Source organism: Cyprinus carpio, chromosome A6 (genome assembly GCF_018340385.1).
Source record: "Cyprinus carpio isolate SPL01 chromosome A6, ASM1834038v1, whole genome shotgun sequence".
NCBI lineage: Eukaryota > Metazoa > Chordata > Actinopteri > Cypriniformes > Cyprinidae > Cyprinus > Cyprinus carpio.
Genome location: NC_056577.1, coordinates 29,874,633 through 29,892,917, shown reverse-complemented (window position 1 = coordinate 29,892,917; position 18,285 = coordinate 29,874,633). Strand labels below are relative to the sequence as shown.

The window sequence follows — 18,285 nt, the reverse complement described above, 5'->3', positions numbered from 1 at the left end:
AAGAGAAGATGTATTACATTATTAACAGTCAGAGAGATTTACATTTCTTATTTAGAGAATTTACAAGGACTGTTTTCATTAAAATGAATCTAAACTCATGAAGAACATTCAGCTCAATCTCTTTAATGAAGGTTATGTGAGTAATTGATGTTTCTGAAGGTGGTTTATCTGCTCCGTCTCTCTCCACTCCACATAAATAAACTCCACGCTCCGCTTCAGAAATGTCTCTGATGGTCACAGTAAAGTGATCTTTCTGACTGTCAGACAGGATGAACTTCTCTTCAGATGATTGTGATGATTGAGAGCTGTTCAGCACAAGCACAGGATCTCCGTTCACTCTGTACAAGACTTTGGTGTGTGTTTCAAACTTGTGTTCATATTCACAACTGAAAGTGATTGTTTGACCAATTTATGCAGATCTGATAACAGACGTCCCACAAGAAGAAGAGTCTGAAAATTATTTCAATAAATCATTGTGACATGCACTAAAACCTTAAAATATTATTATTATTATTAAACGTACATTACAGGGAACTTAGGGCTCTCTATCGCCATCTCTGTGTGAAAAATAAATGTGATATTTCTCTCACAGATATATTCAATAACCTTGTGTTGTTCTTCTTTTTATTACTGTGAAACTGTATGGTCACCTGTGATCTCAAAACAGAGATCTGTCATCCTACATCAAGACATTGACAGAACAACAAGGCAGATATCCAGAAATAGACATGTCAAATGAACAAGTATCATTTAATAGACGGTCTTCTTTCTGTGACCACACAAATATGACTGATGTTAAAGCTCAAATTATAAATCATTATTATACTTTTGTGAATTATTATAATACAGTCAGGCATTCAGAACACTGAGTTATGAATTTGAACAATAACTGATTTTTCTGTAGTGCACCTTTAAATAAGTATTATTATAATACAAATATAATAAAGTAGTAAGTTATAAAGTATCGCACTTCTGTTCACCACTAAATCAACATCACAACTCCATTTCTGATTGTTTCCACATGTGTATTTCCCATCATCCTCTCTGCTGAGGTTCTTGATAAACACTGTGAAGAATCTGCTGTTTCCATCATCATACAGAGAGAATCTCTCATTATTTACCCAGCGGCGCTGAAGCTCAGTACTGATGCCAGGTTTACAGTCTCTGTTTCTGCAGAAATACTTTCCTTTAAGCTGATCATAAGACTCTCTCTGGTTTGAGTTCATGCACTTAAACATTACACTCCCTCCAGAGCAGCCAAACACTTTAAAACAGAGAACCTGACCTGACAAACACAAGATCATTTGCTCTATATTATTATAATGATCAGTTTAAGCTCAGGTTTGAGTAACCAGTAAAGAACTGACCTGAGATCAGGCAGAGAGTGAGGAAGATGATGATGATGATGATGCCGGCCCTCATTCCTGATTGACTTTAATCTCACAGATATTCAGAGAAACAGTCGTTCAGATCGCAGTCATATATAATCGTACACACATATGCTCCTCTCACATTTCTGTTCCTCTTTCTCTGAACGCATCCACCCATCAACAGGGCGTCAGTTGTGAGAATATGTGTGAAAGTCCCACACAGGCCACTGTCCTGCAGAGTTTAGCTCCATCTCTAATCAAATACAGCTGATAAATCTAACCACAGCCTTCAGGATTGCTTGAAAATAAAGGACAGGATGCAGGAAGCTGTGTTTGATGGATGAGGGGTGCCGCGATGGCATACCAGACAGGTGAGTGATTCCCTTGAGTGGCTGATAGAACTGGTGATGAGTGTGATGGTAGCTGTGGCCTAATGGTTAGAGAGACATTGATAACCATGATATTCAAATCTTGAAATCCTTTAGAGTGTGACGATGAGTGTGATGGCAGCTGTGGCCTAATGGTTAGAGAATTGGACTTATAACCAGAAGGTCACAGGTTCGAGTCTCGGTGCTGGCAGGAGTTGTAGGTGGGAGGGAGTGAATTTTGTTTTGAGGGTGTACTACAACAGGTTCTCATACTAGGTTGTTTGAAAAACATTTTTCACATATTTAACATTATTACAACACCTCTCTCCCCAGTCTGGCATGAACAGCTCGAATAGTTCCTGTATCAAATGAAAGCCCGCCTTCTGAAATACGAACTGTGTTGTGATTGGTTAACTGGGCCAGTGTGTGCTGTGATTGGTTAGCTGATCTTTGTGATATCACAATCCCAGAAAATATTCCTTGTAGTCCAAACGAGTCATTCATTGTAGTTTTTGAAAAGTGATCTCTGTTAAATAAAATATCTCCTTTTGAATTGGAGCTTTCTAACTTTGCAGATCTTTTTTATGCTCAAACAGCAACATTACAGAATAACTAAAGCTGAAAAAGTGAAAATGCATAATAGCACCACCAGAGCACATTTAAACACCATAAGGAGCATTAAATGATATTGAATTATCCATTTAAATGTAAGATTTCTTTAGTATAACTAACATGTACCATATAATATCCCATATTACGTTTCTTAAGCAACAACAACAACAACAACAAAAACAATGACTTAAAGTATTGGGTTTTTAAAATGTGAATTTTATTTTTACAGACATTAAAAATGAATAACATTTATTTGACTTTTACTAGGATATATACTCTAGGTTAACTCTAGGTTATAAAAATGAAACCTCTATGCAATTATTCAATAAAGAGATCAATACATGAGTGTTAGTCAGTCTGTAAAACAAAATGACCATTCATTTTTTAATTATGCGCAGCTTAATTAAAGAGAAAAACTCTAGGTTATAAAAATGAAACCTAAAGGGAAAATACAGGGAACATTCCTAGAATATTCTTGTCTGGTTTCCAAAAAAAATAACCAACTGGGAACCAAATAGCATAGCAATGTGATACTTCCTGTTTCCTTTTCCGCCCGTCCTACGAAGGCTGTCTCGTTTAATTCTAGGTTGAGGACCCCTTCGTATACGCCTCCTACAGAGGATTTGACCTCCGGAGGGCACAACCTTCTAAATGAGACACAGCTTATGCCTCCGCCACGTTTCAGCGGTGATTTGATACAAATCATTTTATTGCAAAATTCTCAAATATTATAAATGTACCAAAAACATTAAGGACATGTGAAAAATATAATTTGTTAGTTAAACACTTTTTAATTAAAACTTACTTAAGTAGCAGAAGTAAATTTGAGATCAAATAAACTGTGGGATTTTTACTCATTAATTTTGGTAAACCCTACTCAATTAATCTCTTAAATGATAATCAGAGATTTTATTAAGGTAATACAAGTTTTTATTTTTGTGATATTTACAAAGCCACTGAATAATTTTTTAGAGTGCAGTTATGCCCTGGCCTACACCCTTCAAAGAACACACTTCAAGGGCATATTTGTGAATTATATGTTGCCTGAAAAAAAAAAAAAAAAAAAATTAAAAATATATATACAAATATATATATATATATATATATATATATATGTATATATGTGTGTGTGTGTATATATATATATATATATGTATATATATATAAATATATATATATATATATATCAAAAAAATATATAATCAAAAAAGGTAGTGTAGTTACGAAGGTACTGTAGTTACGACATTTACCAGCAGAGGCTACCGGACTCACGATGAGTCGGTTCTTTTACGTTTGTCATGATTAACCATAATTAATTCACATTTGGTCCATTGTAGGTTTGCTTGAGATTAAAAAACTTACCACTCACTCACATCTGAAAGTATTTTTAGGCCATCTGGTTACTGATTTATTATTCTATTTCTCACAGATCTTCAATGACATGACGCAGTGGTTCTCAAACCTCTCCATCAAGTACCCCCAGCACTGAACGTTTTGTATGTCTCCCTATATCTGACACACCCACTTCAGGTCCTGCAGTCTCCACTAATGAGCTGATGATCTGAATCAGGTGTGATACATGAGGGAGACATACAAAATTTGCAGGGCTGGGGTACTCCATGACAGTTTTGAAAAAACACTGACATAACGCATCATAGGCAACTTGTGCTTTTTCATTATTCATAATTCTCTGAACTCTGAATCAAACTTCCATATTCTGCCAAAAACATATTCTGTTTAAAAATACATTTGTGAGATTAATGAGAAATCTGTCTTGACTAAATGCTCCAAACCAAATGCTGTGGTCTTTATTGTGTTTTCTGACACTGTTGTTGACACAGAGTTGGCTACCAAGCATAATTCCAAATCACTGGAGATACTGACATATCTAATAAATTCTGTTACTCCATGCTTTGGTTTGGTTTGGTTTGGTTTGGTTTGGTTTGGTTTGGTTTGGAAAGGAAAGGTGTCCCATACTTGGAATTTGTGCTTTGTATTTTAACCCATCCAAGTGCACACACACAGCAGTGAGTAGTGAACAAACATGGTTCTTGCTCAAGGGCCTCACCTCAGTCTGTTATTGAGGGTGAAAGAGAGAACCAGACTCCGGACTTTCATAGCTGCCATCATCCTCAGTGTCTCTGTGGTTTACATTCTGATTTAATTGAACATTCTGGTAACAAATGACTTAAAATATGTAACAAAACTTGAACAAAACTCAAGCTCTGAATTCAGAGCCTTTCAGGAACCTGAAAGAGAAACACACACACACACACACACACACACACACACACACACACATATAATATTCAGAGACAGAATCACCTCATTAAAACACAAACCCCAACCGATAACAAATGTTGCTTGGTAACCAGGCATGTGATCAGCTATGACTAAACCAAGAAAGAAACCCTGTTCGTCCCTGTTTGATATGAAAATATAATCATCATCATCATAATTATTATTATTATTATTATTTATGTTTTTATTATTATAAGAATTAAATGTAAATTTTATTTAAATTCTAAAATTAAATAGATAATATTGTTGCACTGGAAAATAAAAATAGTATTTAATAATAATTTTATAGAACAACAGTCATCTGACTACTAATATTTATTGATAAATTTCTAAGCATTCAACATTATAAACAGTTATAAACAGTTCTGATAACAAAGTTTATTTGATTTTCTTTGGATTTATGCAATTCATACTTTAGGTCAGAAAATACAGAAATCTATATAAATAGATAAAAAAAAAATCACATCCCCGTTCAGCCTTACTCTAAATCTTGTCCTAAAATCTGATTGGTTACCAGCTATGTAAGGCTGATGTTAAAAGGCTGAATCACATTATGCATCTATAATTAGGACTATATTTTTTTGTTATTTCTTTTATAATTTTCTTAAGCCAAATTTTAACACAACCTTTGGAGCCAAACTTTAGAAGGGCTGCAAAATTGAATGCTGCTAAAAACGATTTCGTCATAGATGCTCAAGATGCTGTCTACCTGTTCACCAGGTGATCCTTGACCTCCTGGTCAACACAGTGCTCATCAGAGATCTTGAATGACATGTAGGCAGATTAGCTGAGGAAAAGTTTGGACAACATCTGTTTGCTTTTGTCTGTTTTATTTTGATTAAAAAACATTTCTTATCTTTTTACATGAAACACTCTCAGAGAGCGAGAAAGACCGAAAGGGACAGAGTGAGAAAAAGACCGATTGAGGAGACAGTGTCATCAGTTCATCTACATATTCTTTAAGACTTTTTTCAACCATAAACTCGAAAGTGAAAGAAAAGCATGTTCAGAGATGTTACATCTCTCAGTTCTTATTTACAGAAAGTTAAACGTCACGTCCTCGATCAACCTACTTAAACACATGAAGGGGGCGGAGTATTGTCAACATTCTCCAAACCCAACAGCATGATTGGTCAGTGTCTTGAACACTAACACAGATGACTGGGTGGCATCCAGACAGATTGCACAAGAGTTTGTTTTTGTTCTTTCATCCGCCACGCTGCTCAAAAACAACAGTCTGGTTGATTTGCTTGATGTGTTGAACCTGTGACTCTTAACCTTTGACCTCTATGATGGTGAGAGCGTAATCCAGACAGTAGCTGCTCCCCAAGAGTGTAAATGTGTGATTTTTTGGGGGGGATTTTTTTGGCATGTATAAGAGCTGCGGTCTCTGGTGTAAGTGTTATCACATTCTGATAAAGGTCTGACACTCACACACACAACACCACCCTGAATGAAAGAAATCCCACTGAAAAAACAGCTTCAACCAGCCTAAGGTGGTTTTCAGATGGTCTCCCTCCAAAAACCAGCAAAACGTTACAGTTGGCCCAGGCCAGGAGACCAGATATCTACCCCAGGATGGTTTAAACTGGTTTTCTCAGCAGGGAAGAGATGGACGATGGATGAATGGAGGAAAAGCTACCCGATAAGAAGATTTCTTCTCAGAAAGGATAAACAGATGTGCTTGGATGGCAGTGAAATGATCAGGGTGGGTGTTCGGGTGACCAGGAGACAGAGACGTGGAGGAGGAAGCCAGCATTGCCATCATCATCATCATCATCATCTCAACAGGGATCTCCCAAGGCTCTCAGCACACTGCTCTTTCTGGGAGATCTCAGGACACACGATAATGGTTTTCATTATCTGAAAGTAGCTTCATACTAATGCGAGAATCTCACAGAAACACGTCCGGCTCATATTTCACTACAAAATCAAGTGAAATCAGAACTCAGATCAAGTCCTACTTGAGATTTTGGGGCGACCTACAAACCAGATGCATGGTTTCGAGAGATTCGCCCTAGACGCTAATTGCGATGATGATGGTGAAGTTGAAGACGTCCACCCTCATTGTCCTCCTCCAGATCTACGTGTCCTGGTCACCAGCGCCCTAGTCACAGACTCGTCACCAGTTGCATCTGTCCGTCGCCTTCCCCCTGCGAGGGCTGCAGTCCCAGCCGAGCCTCGTCGTTGGTCCTGCGAGGCGGAGGCTGGTAAAAGGCTGAGATGTGCGCTTGGCGTCCAGCGCTGAAGTACAGCTCGTCCGGCGGGAGGGTGGGGTGTGGCTCCGATCCCAGCACCTCGGGACTGCTGTCAGGATAAGAAGAATCACGGTCCCGTGCATACAGGGAGGCGGAGTCCGGTCCGGCACCACCCACGGCGTCCGTGATTTCCGCCGAGAAGCTCTCCGAGTCCTCCTCGCTCTGGTAGAACACAGACTGGGCGTGCTCCAGGAGGCGGGGCTTATCCGGCAGTCGGGGTTTATCGGGTAGGCGTGGCTTGTCTGGGAGGCGTGGCTTTTCCAATGCTTTGTACAGCAGCTCCTCCTGGTCCTGTGGGGGCGGCGGAGGTGGGCGGGGCAAGGGCCGTTGCGGAGGCTCCCGGTGACTTGTCGATGTCGCGTAGTCCTGCCGGTGCATTGTGGAATTCGGTCCATTGCCGTAGCGATCGGTGGAAGGCCGCAGGTTGCTCTGAACCAGCTCGGATATGATCATCTTCTCCAATGCCGCCGCATCAGAAAGGTTCCGCTTCACACCGCCAGCAGGCTCTGCCCCTCTAGGTGTCAGAAGTGCGGGGCTGACTTCTCCAGACACGCCCCCGGATCCCACAGGAACGCCCCCCAGCAGATCCGAACTCCCTCCGTGAAGCGAGTAGCTGTTGTTGTAGTTTCCATTGAGCCGGACTCCCTCCAGCCCACACGACTCACGGCTGCGTGACAGTGTGCCCTCTACAGGACAGAGAGAGAAATGCACAATTAAACAGCAGCTAAGTTAAATGCTTGTAGTTTGAACAGCTAAAATTTGAATTCAGATTCATCTGTAAATGTTTCAGTTTAAAAAGCCAAACTGGATTTCAAGGCCTTTTTTATTCAGAAGATGACACTTTTTAGTGAATGTGGCATTGATATGTAATTGATTCTGAGCATATGCATGAATTTATGCATACAGTGATGCTTTTGGCGTTTACGTTCTCTCATGCATGTGATGAACACGAACATTCACTCTTTCCACAAAAAGACTGAGTATGTCATGACTCTTGCTAGTTTACTCACAGTAAATGGGAATAACTAAAATTAACAGTTTGTCATCATTTGCTCACCCTCGTGTCATTCCAAACCCAAAACTGGACAGAATCCCCCAGTTCTGCTCATTTTATTTAATAGCCCCCAGATGTTCCTTTTATTCATGTTATTAATCCAGTTCTGTAGCAACGGCCATCTAAAACATTGGAAAATCTGATGTCTGATCCAGTCATTGTGTCGTAAATGTGATACTGAATAAATGCGACATTAGCAGTTATGTTTTTTGCCATGCTTGATTTGAATAACTGAATAGACACAGCAGGGAGGTGAAAATGAAGGAGCAGCATGGAAATGAAAAAAACACAGGCAAACAGAGAGTGTGAACATGTGTCCATACTTGAGTTTCTGAACGTGCCTGTAAACAAAAACATAAAGAAAAAAAAAAGACAAAAAAAAAAGAGAGCAGATACACAGAAAAACAAGTGAATACAGATACACACATCTAAAACACACAAAACAGTGCTCTTCATCACACACACACTGACCAGTGGCGTTGAAAACTGCTGGTGAGGGGGGGTTGAATGTTTCAGCCAATAGGGTGTTGTAAGGGGAGGAGCCAGAGCGGGTCTGTAGCATTGGATTGGCTAGGAGGTGATTACCCATAGTGCCTGAGGAGAAACAGCACGATTCTTACAGAGGTGCAGGGATACATTACAGCTGTGTGAGTTGATACGGGTCGCTCTCGGAAAATGCTGCCCTTAGGGTGTGAATTTCAGGGAAAACATTCCAACGAAACTAAAAAAAATAGTGTACTTTGTTGGAAAAAAATTTATATGAAATGTCCACATAAAAGAGAGCAACAATGTATCCTGACAGAGGATTAAGTGTTTTTTATATATATATTTTGCACTGTTTTGCACATATTTTTGTGAACTTTAATAAGCCTTTTAGGCTGAATCTGGACAAGTGCGGATCTCTTTCCTCTAAGTATCAAAATGTGAAAATGTATCTATATTTACAATTGACTTTTATTCATATTATTTTATAATTTGTTATCGCTAATGTTTAACACACACACTCACACACACACACACACACACACACACACACACACACACACACACACACACATTCATTCTATTTTTTTTTGTTCATTCTATTTTTTTGTTTGTTTTTGTTTTGTTTTAAAATAAATCAAATTTTCACATTTTTGATCATTACTAACAATTTTTTATTATTTACTTTATTACTAATAATATTTTTATTTTTCAAATAAAGTAGACTATTTTAGAATATTTTTCTGTGTATTATAAATGTATTCAATAAATTGTTAAAATCTATTAATAATGTATACACAGAAAATGATTTCAAAACATTTTATATTTTGTTGCATTTCTTTATTTATAGTAATGTTTTAAATTTTTACAAAAGCAAGATGTAGATTTTTCTGTATAACTTATTAAAATGAAATGATGATTAGCTGGATGAGTGTGTATTTCACCTCGGGTGAGTGTGGGTGTGTTGTTGATCTCAGCTGCCATGAAGGATGATTCTGTCTGCCGTCGAACAGTGTCGTTCCACATCCTCCTGATACGGCTCTGAACACACACACACACACACACACACACACACACACACACACACACACACACACACACACACACACACACACACACACACACACACACACACACACACACACAGGTGAGATTTAAGCCACAGGTGCACAGATTCCTGTAAGGTTGATATCTGGGAAAGACACACGCGTGTGTTACCTGTCTTTGTGCAGGCGCGTGTCGTGATTGACTGCCGCCATAGTAACGATTGTTGCCTCTGTGGGCGGAGCTCTTGAGGGAACCGGTGGAGGAGGCGTGGCCACAGCAGGACGACTGACGCAAGCATTTGCCATATTCTTTCTGCACCTGTTGAACACACAGCGCTGCGTGTGAAAGCAGGTCAGGAGGACAAACACACGTGAGGAAACATGCAAACAGCCACACACCTTCTTCTGCAGCGCGCAGTGGAGCAGGAAGATTAACATGCCGTGCAGGGCGTTGAAGGAGGTGAAGAGGTACGCCATTACCACACTGTTGTCGTTCATGAACAGGAGGCCAAAGATCCACGTCAGAGACACCAGTAACAGCAGCGTGATAGAGCTGAGCGTCCAGCACCTCAACACACACACACACACACACACACACACACACACACACACACACACACACACACACACACACACACACACACACACACCATTACCAAACTTGTGTACATGTGTAAACTGCATAGACTTAACACTATAAAACAGATTACAAAAACGTACACTTCATTTTATTTTAGTTAGTTGCTAAGGCAAAATGTCTAGTTTTCATGAAATTACTACAACTAAAACTGTAAAAGAAATTAATAAAAACTAAATGGATATGTTTTAAAAAAAAAAAGAAACAAATAAAAATACCTATTAAGCTAAAATTACTACAAATGAAACCAAAATAAAAACTCATTTAAAAAACAAACGCTAATAAAAAAACACGTTAAATTAAATTACTACAGCTAAAACAAATAAAAATGAATAAAAGCTTAATAGACACTAAAAACTAAATGCATGTTTAAAAAAACTATTAAAAAATGTAAAACACAATTAAATTAATAAAACATTAACTAAAATTAAAGTGTACAATTCTAAATAATTCTAAATAAGACTTAAAAAAATGTCAACTGCATTTCTTTAAAACCTGGTTTTGTAATATATATATATATATATATATATATATATATATATATATATATATATATATATATATATATATATATAATTTTATTTATTTATTTATTTCAGTTTGAGTGCATGAAATTAACATTCCTCTAAACAGTACAGGAATGTCCAGTCCTATCAGGATTTCACAGTTTATTATTATTTTTGTCAATAATCTGTAAATATTGTCTGCACATTTAGTATTTATCTAAATCAGTTGAGTTTCTACTGTAACAGCTGCAGAAATAAGAAAAACTATACAAGTTTGCAGTAATTGTGGTGATTTGAAACATTCTGCATGAGAAGCGACCACTGCGTGAAAAGAGGAATTTCCGGGATAAATCTGACATGGGAAATTCCAGTGAAACTTAAGGTGTACGACCCGTGTATAAAAATTAGCCAGGCAAGTGTGCTGAGTCCCGTACAGGACCATACACTTGAGATGCACAGAGATTTCCGGATACAGGATATTTCTGGTTGCACACACTAGACGTGTTCAGAGATTTCCAGTACACCAGCCCTCATGAAAATTAACCATGGCTTTATTATAGTAAAAGTGTATATACTATGTTTTTTTGGCAGATTGACTGCCATTTGTATAACGACAGTTTTAATACAAATAGGATACCAAATTAAGCTATGGGTAGTGTACCATGGTTAATTTATGGTTACCGCGGTGAGTTTTTGGTTTTATTTGTAGCCTACCATGGTTAATGTCGTAAATAAGGGAGCAAGTGCTGTCATGTTTTTTCGGGGTGTTTATCGGATAAAATTTATCATCCATTCATTTTAAATCTGTAGGCTAGTTTAAATTGATCCGAACTGAATTAATCTAAACAAGTCTTGAATTGTGAACAGAATTGTGAAATTTGAGATTAATAAAATAAAATCCACACTATTCGCAGTAGTGGTGTATCTCGGGGTTTGTTGTAGTTTGGTAATAGAGGTAATAATTAGTAATATATCATGCACTGACATTCCAGGCCTCGCATTTAGAGCTGATGCACAAGAGACTCGCAATTCTTGACGCCCGTGAATCGAATGCGTTTTGTGGAGAAAATGTTTGTCTTGCAAAGAAGAATGTATTTCGAGTGCACGCAAATCAATTTTTCATTTAAAATATGTTTTTGGATGTGTGCAGACCTCCTCACTAGCTTGCTCCCTTGATGCCCGCCCTCAGTCGCTTACTCAACACAGCCCAGCCTTACAATATACCATAATTCCAGCCAATCAGAGACGCGACTGCTAAATTCTGATTGGCTGCCTTGACAACCAATCACAACATTCCTTGCATTACCTCAACAAAGGTAATAGTTGATATTCTGATCATATTTTTTTCCTAGCACATTTTACCAATTCCAAATGACATCAATCTTTACAGACTGAGACGATCGAAGGTCAAATATTATTGACATATTTAGTAATACAAAGAACACTGATTGCATACAAATCACCGCGAGAGCTTTCCAATATGCGCGCCACTGAGTGTTGTCTGTACTTCCCGGTCAGAGAGCACCTGTCCATCAAAAGCTCACTGTCCAATCAGAGTAGATCACTGTTAAGCCCGCCCCCACGAGAGGTTTGTGTCAAAACACCAAACAAAAAAACTGCGAAGCGTAAGCGAAATCTGTGGCAATGCATTCAGAATCCACGATTAGCGAAAACGAATCTTTGAAAAACATTAACAAAGAATGAAGCATATTTGAAGAGCCTGTTAAATTTGTGCGACTGAGTTCATTTTTTTTTTTTTTTCATTTTTCATTGTGTTTTTTCTTCTTTTGTAATGGCATATTTTTGATAGTTTCTGAAAAAGTTACGTTCAGTTTTATAAAGTTATGGTCATTTTTTTTGAAGCAAATATAATTCCATACAGTTGAACTGCTCTGGACTCATGAAAAACTATCCCAAAACATGCTGTGGATCATCCAGTGTATGTAAACTTCTGAGCATTTTTATAAATGATACATTTTCATTTTTATAAAATCAGTAAATGTAAATATCTGTTATGTAAAATTGCTTATTCGTGACTGTACTAAATAAAAATAGCATACATTATGATCCCTCTTATTTTGTTATAATGATCGCATATTCTGCTTGGGCACAGAGGGGCAAACTCAGTCATGGAGGGCTACTGTCCTGTCCTAATTAAACAGACCTGAAGCTAACCAAGGTCTTCAGGATCACTAGAAGGCTACAGACAGGTGAGTTCAGGGTTGGAGCAGAACTCTGCACGGCAGTGGCCCCCCAGGACTGAGTTTGCTCATCTCTGTGCTAGGGGTATGTAAACTTATGAGCATAACAGTATCTTCTGTAGCTTCTGAAAGGCAGAATTAAATGAAAAAACATGGCATGGTCCTAATGGTGCCATTAGAGTATGATGTGAATATGTGTGTGTATGTGTGTGACTGTCCTGACTTTGCAGTGTCCATTGCAAGTGTATTCATTATTGTGTTTGTCTTTTGGTTAGTATACATTTTTTATTCTTTCTTTCCAAAATAATTTTATTTTAATGATTTACTGTTAGTGAATGAGTGTGAATGTTGTGACATTTGCCAAGTGTGGTGACCCATACTCGGAATTGGTGCTCTGCATTTAACCCATCCAAGTGCACACACACAGCAGTGAGAAGTGAACACACTGTAAACACACACCCGGAGCAGTGGGCAGCTATATATCCAGCACCCGGGGAGCAACTGGGGGTTCAGTGCCTTGCTCAAGGGCACTTCAGCCATAGGTATTGAGGGTGGAAGAGAGCGCTGTTCATTCACTCCCCACCACCTACAACTCCTGCCAGCACCGAGACTCGAACCTGTGACCTTTTGGTTACAAGTCTAACCATTTTTTAAATATTTTTCTCAATCTAAATGATGTTGTAGTCCTGTTAAATGTTTGCTGTCTTGCATGAAAAATAAAAATTGAGTTTTGTTGATGCCTTGCTGTGTTTGTGGCTTTGTTGACAGTTTTTATAAGCACATATGACACATTTTTGTATAGAAGGCCCATAGCATTTAAAACATATTAAGTGTACAGTAATTTATAGACGTTTACTGAGAAATGAGTGTCCGTTTACAGAGATTTAACTGCTTGTACCCTGGATTTTGCAAGGAGACTCCTTCTCATGCACAGGGATGTACATGGATTTACCGGTGAGTGAGTAAACATTTCCATCTGTGTCTGGGAGTTTACTGCATTAGTGAGTGGACTGGAAAACTGCTGTACACAAAAAACTCCATTTCTGTCAGTGTCTAGAAGTCAGAAACGCCAGAGCACATTCACGGAAACTGCCAAAAACATTCCATTTACGGGTTTGTGCGCCGAAGTGAACAGTTCAGAAACGCACCTTTTCATGCAGTTGACTGCACATGCTGATTACATGAGGAGCACAGGAAACTCAACTCTAATAGAGTGTCAGGAAATATCAATCTGTCATGCCTGGACATTGCATATTACTGTCTAAAATAGATAACTCACAGCAACAGATTTCCAGTAAATATTATATGCTGTTGCCAAGGCTACAGGACAAACCCTGTGTGACACCTGACCCCTGCATTCTTACTTGATGTTGTCGAATCGGCTGGAGTCTGGCTTCAGGACGGTGGAGTGGCGCAGCATCCGGTGGATGGTGATGACCAGCACTGCCAGGTTTAGCTACACACAAGAGGTCAAAGGTCAGACGGCTCTTAAGAGAGCAGAAAACTCTCAGAAGATACTCATTCCAGCAAGTGGCCATTTATCCCAGCATAAACAAAGTTATTTTGGCTTTTTTGTCATTTTAGTCAAACCATTCTTGCTGGGAATCGAGGGTGTAGTTGAGCACACTGCATTGTGATATATGCAGTAGTGCTCAGAATGTGTTCTGCTTGTACAGGTACATATATAACAGTTCATTTTTTATACACTTGTAAATAAATAAATAAATAAATAAATATATAATTATTTTTATAAAAAAAAGGGTTTAAACCTAAAAAAATAAATAAATACGAATAATGAAATTAATATATATATATTATTATATTATATTATATATAAGAATCACAATTTTATAATGTTGGTCTTGTTAGTCACATCAAATAATATGTCCAAAATATTTACCATACTTGAAAGTAAACTCAAATAATAAAATTAAAACATAAGTAAAAAATATTTGTGTATAAAAATAAACACACACACACACACACACACACACACACACACACACACACATATATATATATATATATATATATATATATATATATATATATATATATATATATATATATATACACACACACACACACACACACACACACATTCTAAAATTAAAAGAGACAGCACATTTGTGACCCTGGACAAAAAAAAACTGTCATAAAGGTCAATTTCTCGAAATTGAGATTTATACATCAACTGAAAGCTGAATAATTAATCTCTCGATTGATGTATGGTTTGTTAGGAGGACAATATTTGTCTGAGATACAACTATTTGAAAATCTGGAATCTGAGGGGGAGCAAAAAAAAATCTAAATAGAACAAAAATCACCTTTAAAGTTGTTCAAATGAAGTCTTAGCCATGCATATTACTAATCAAAAAATACGTTTTGATATATTTGCGGTAGGAAATTTACAAAATATCTTCAAGGAACATGATCTTTACTTAGTATCCTAATGATTTTTTGGCATAAAAGAAAATCTATAATTTTGACCCATACAGTGTATTTTTGGCTATTGCTACAAATATACCCCAGAGACTTAAGACTGTTTTTCATAATAAAGAGTCACACATATAAAATAAACCTCCATACAAAGTAGTAAATATGTCAAATATATTGTAAATATGTTATAAATAAGAAAATGAGTCTTACCAGAATAACGAGGGAGGCAGGGCCAATAAACGTCCAGATGAAGTAGTTATCAACCCTCAACCAGCAACTACACAAAACAAGAGAGAAATGACACACACACAAACAAACCTATCCCTCCTATGAGTCCTGCAGATGGAAACACACTCACGCTTTGGGTCCTCCGTAGCTCCTGTAGTCGATGGCTGTGGATATGGCCACCACCAGCGTGGGGAAGCCGTACGCGGAGAGGTAGTAGTACTTACGACGAGACGTCTCGCTTTCAAACACCTCCACCATCAGCACATACAGCTGCACCGTCTCCATGCAGAGCCAGCAGAACACGGACAGCAGGAAGAAGTGCAGCAGACCAGCCAGAACCGGACACACCACCTGCACACACACACACACACACACACACACACACACACACACACACACACACACACACACACACCTGATGCATGAGCACTTCACTGCTGAGGTGGTCTGGTTTACTCTGATGTGATCAGGATGGTCAGATTAAGGTTGACTGTTTGGTCTGATTAGGTTTGGTTTAGTCTGATAAAGTCTTGTTAGGTCTGATGTGGTCTGGTTTAGGTGAATGCGGTCTAATATAGCCTGGTTTACTCTGTGATCTGGTGTGGTCTGGATGGTCTGATGAGGTTTGGTTTAGTCTGATAAAGTCTTGTTAGGTCTGATGTGGTCTGATTTAGTCTGATATGGTCTGATGTAGCCTAGTTTACTCTAATGGTGTGGTCTGGATGGTCTGATGAGGTTTGGTTTAGTCTGATAAAGTCTTGTTAGGTCTGATGTGGTCTGGTTTAGTCTGATATGGTCTGATGTAGCCTAGTTTACTCTAATGATGTGGACTGGATGGTCTGATGAGGTTTGATTTAGTCTGATAAAGTCATGTTAGGTCTGATGTGGTCTGATTTAGTCTGATATGGTCTGATGTAGCCTAGTTTACTCTAATGGTGTGGTCTGGATGGTCTGATGAGGTTTGGTTTAGTCTGATAAAGCCTTGTTAGGTCTGATGTGGTCTGGTTTAGTCTGATATGGTCTGATGTAGCCTAGTTTACTCTAACGGTATGGTCTGGATGGTCTGATGTGGTCTGGTTTAGTCTGATATGGTCTGATGTAGCCTAGTTTACTCTAATGGTGTAGTCTGGATGGTCTGATGTAGCCTAGTTTACTCTAACGGTATGGTCTGGATGGCCTGATGTGGTCTGGTTTAGTCTGATATGGTCTGATGTAGCCTAGTTTACTCTAATGGTGTGGTCTGGATGGTCTGATGAGGTTTGGTTTAGTCTGATAAAGTCTTGTTAGGTCTGATGTGGTCTGGTTTAGTCTGATATGGTCTGATGTAGCCTAGTTTACTCTAATGATGTGGACTGGATGGTCTGATGAGGTTTGGTTTAGTCTGATAAAGTCTTGTTAGGTCTGATGTGGTCTGGTTTAGTCTGATATGGTCTGATGTGGTCTGGTTTAGGTGAATGCGGTCTAATATAGCCTGGTTTACTCTGTGATCTGGTGTGGTCTGGATGGTCTGATGAGGTTTGGTTTAGTCTGATAAATTCTTGTTAGGTCTGATGTGGTCTGATTTAGTCTGATATGGTCTGATGTAGCCTAGTTTACTCTAACGGTATGGTATGGATGGTCTGATGAGGTTTGGTTTAGTCTGATATGGTCTGATGTAGCCTAGTTTACTCTAATGATGTGGACTGGATGGTCTGATGAGGTTTGGTTTAGTCTGATAAAGTCTTGTTAGGTCTGATGTGGTCTGGTTTAGTCTGATATGGTCTGATGTAGCCTAGTTTAGTCTAATGGTGTGGTCTGGATGGTCTGATGAGGTTTGGTTTAGTCTGATAAAGTCTTGTTAGGTCTGATGTGGTCTGGTTTAGTCTGATATGGTCTGATGTAGCCTAGTTTACTCTAACGGTATGGTTTGGATGGTCTGATGTAGCCTAGTTTACTCTAACGGAGATCTTATGTATGGTCTGATGTAGCCTAGTTTACTCTAACGGTATGGTCTGGATGGTCTGATGTAGCCTAGTTTACTCTAATGGTGTGGTCTGGATGGTCTGATGAGGTTTGGTTTAGTCTGATAAAGTCTTGTTAGGTCTGATGTGGTCTGGTTTAGTCTGATATGGTCTGATGTAGCCTAGTTTACTCTAATGGTGTGGTCTGGATGGTCTGATGAGGTTTGGTTTAGTCTGAAAAAGTCTTGTTAGGTCTGATGTGGTCTGGTTTAGGTGAATGCTGTCTGATGTAGCCTGGTTTACTCTAATATGGCCTGGTTTAGTTGGATACAGTCCTGTTTGGTTTGATGTGGTTTGGTCTAAACTTAAATATTTAATTTCCAAATGGTAAAATGCACATTGATGTGGCAAAAAGCCCATTTGGGACGGGTATCTACAAATGTGCGCAAAATTTTGGACCGCATGGTCAGAAGCCAAATTGTCAACAGTCTTTACGAATCTTTTTTTCAATGAAGAAATCATAGTCCAAGACATATAAAATCATAACACTGCTGAATGTGTTCATTTGTTGTTTTAGGTTAGAAGACAATGGGAAGAACTGCCATCAGACTAACCCCACAGCTGACACACGCATCGAAACAAAATCCACAACTTTACAATTTTTCAATTAAAATAAACTATTTCACTCTGTCTGCTATGTCTGTTGTCTTTGGTTAGCCTAAAAGTAAAATAAAATGACATTCAGATGACTTAAAGTCCCCTAACGTATCGAATGATCACTGCATGTCCTGTGAATGTCCTTTTATGGCCATTTAGGGGACATCCTGGGAACCTTTGTTTTT

At 38.4% G+C, this 18,285-nt stretch overlaps 2 protein-coding genes across 2 annotated transcripts in view; one reads left to right on the top strand and one right to left on the bottom strand.

Annotated features, from left to right (window-relative positions):
* LOC109055153 (matrix metalloproteinase-24) overlaps nt 1-18,285 on the top strand; it is a 165,362-nt gene that overhangs the window by 35,065 nt on the left and 112,012 nt on the right. The window lies entirely within an intron of this gene.
* LOC109059513 (adhesion G protein-coupled receptor L1-like) overlaps nt 5,465-18,285 on the bottom strand; it is a 24,010-nt gene continuing 11,189 nt past the window's right edge. Inside the window, 9 exon segments of the mRNA XM_042758934.1 lie at nt 5,465-7,595; nt 8,287-8,304; nt 8,435-8,557; nt 9,391-9,487; nt 9,665-9,811; nt 9,892-10,060; nt 14,201-14,292; nt 15,486-15,552; nt 15,634-15,854. Of these exon segments, the coding sequence (XP_042614868.1) occupies nt 6,763-7,595; nt 8,287-8,304; nt 8,435-8,557; nt 9,391-9,487; nt 9,665-9,811; nt 9,892-10,060; nt 14,201-14,292; nt 15,486-15,552; nt 15,634-15,854 (1,767 nt within the window). The 3' untranslated portion in view covers nt 5,465-6,762.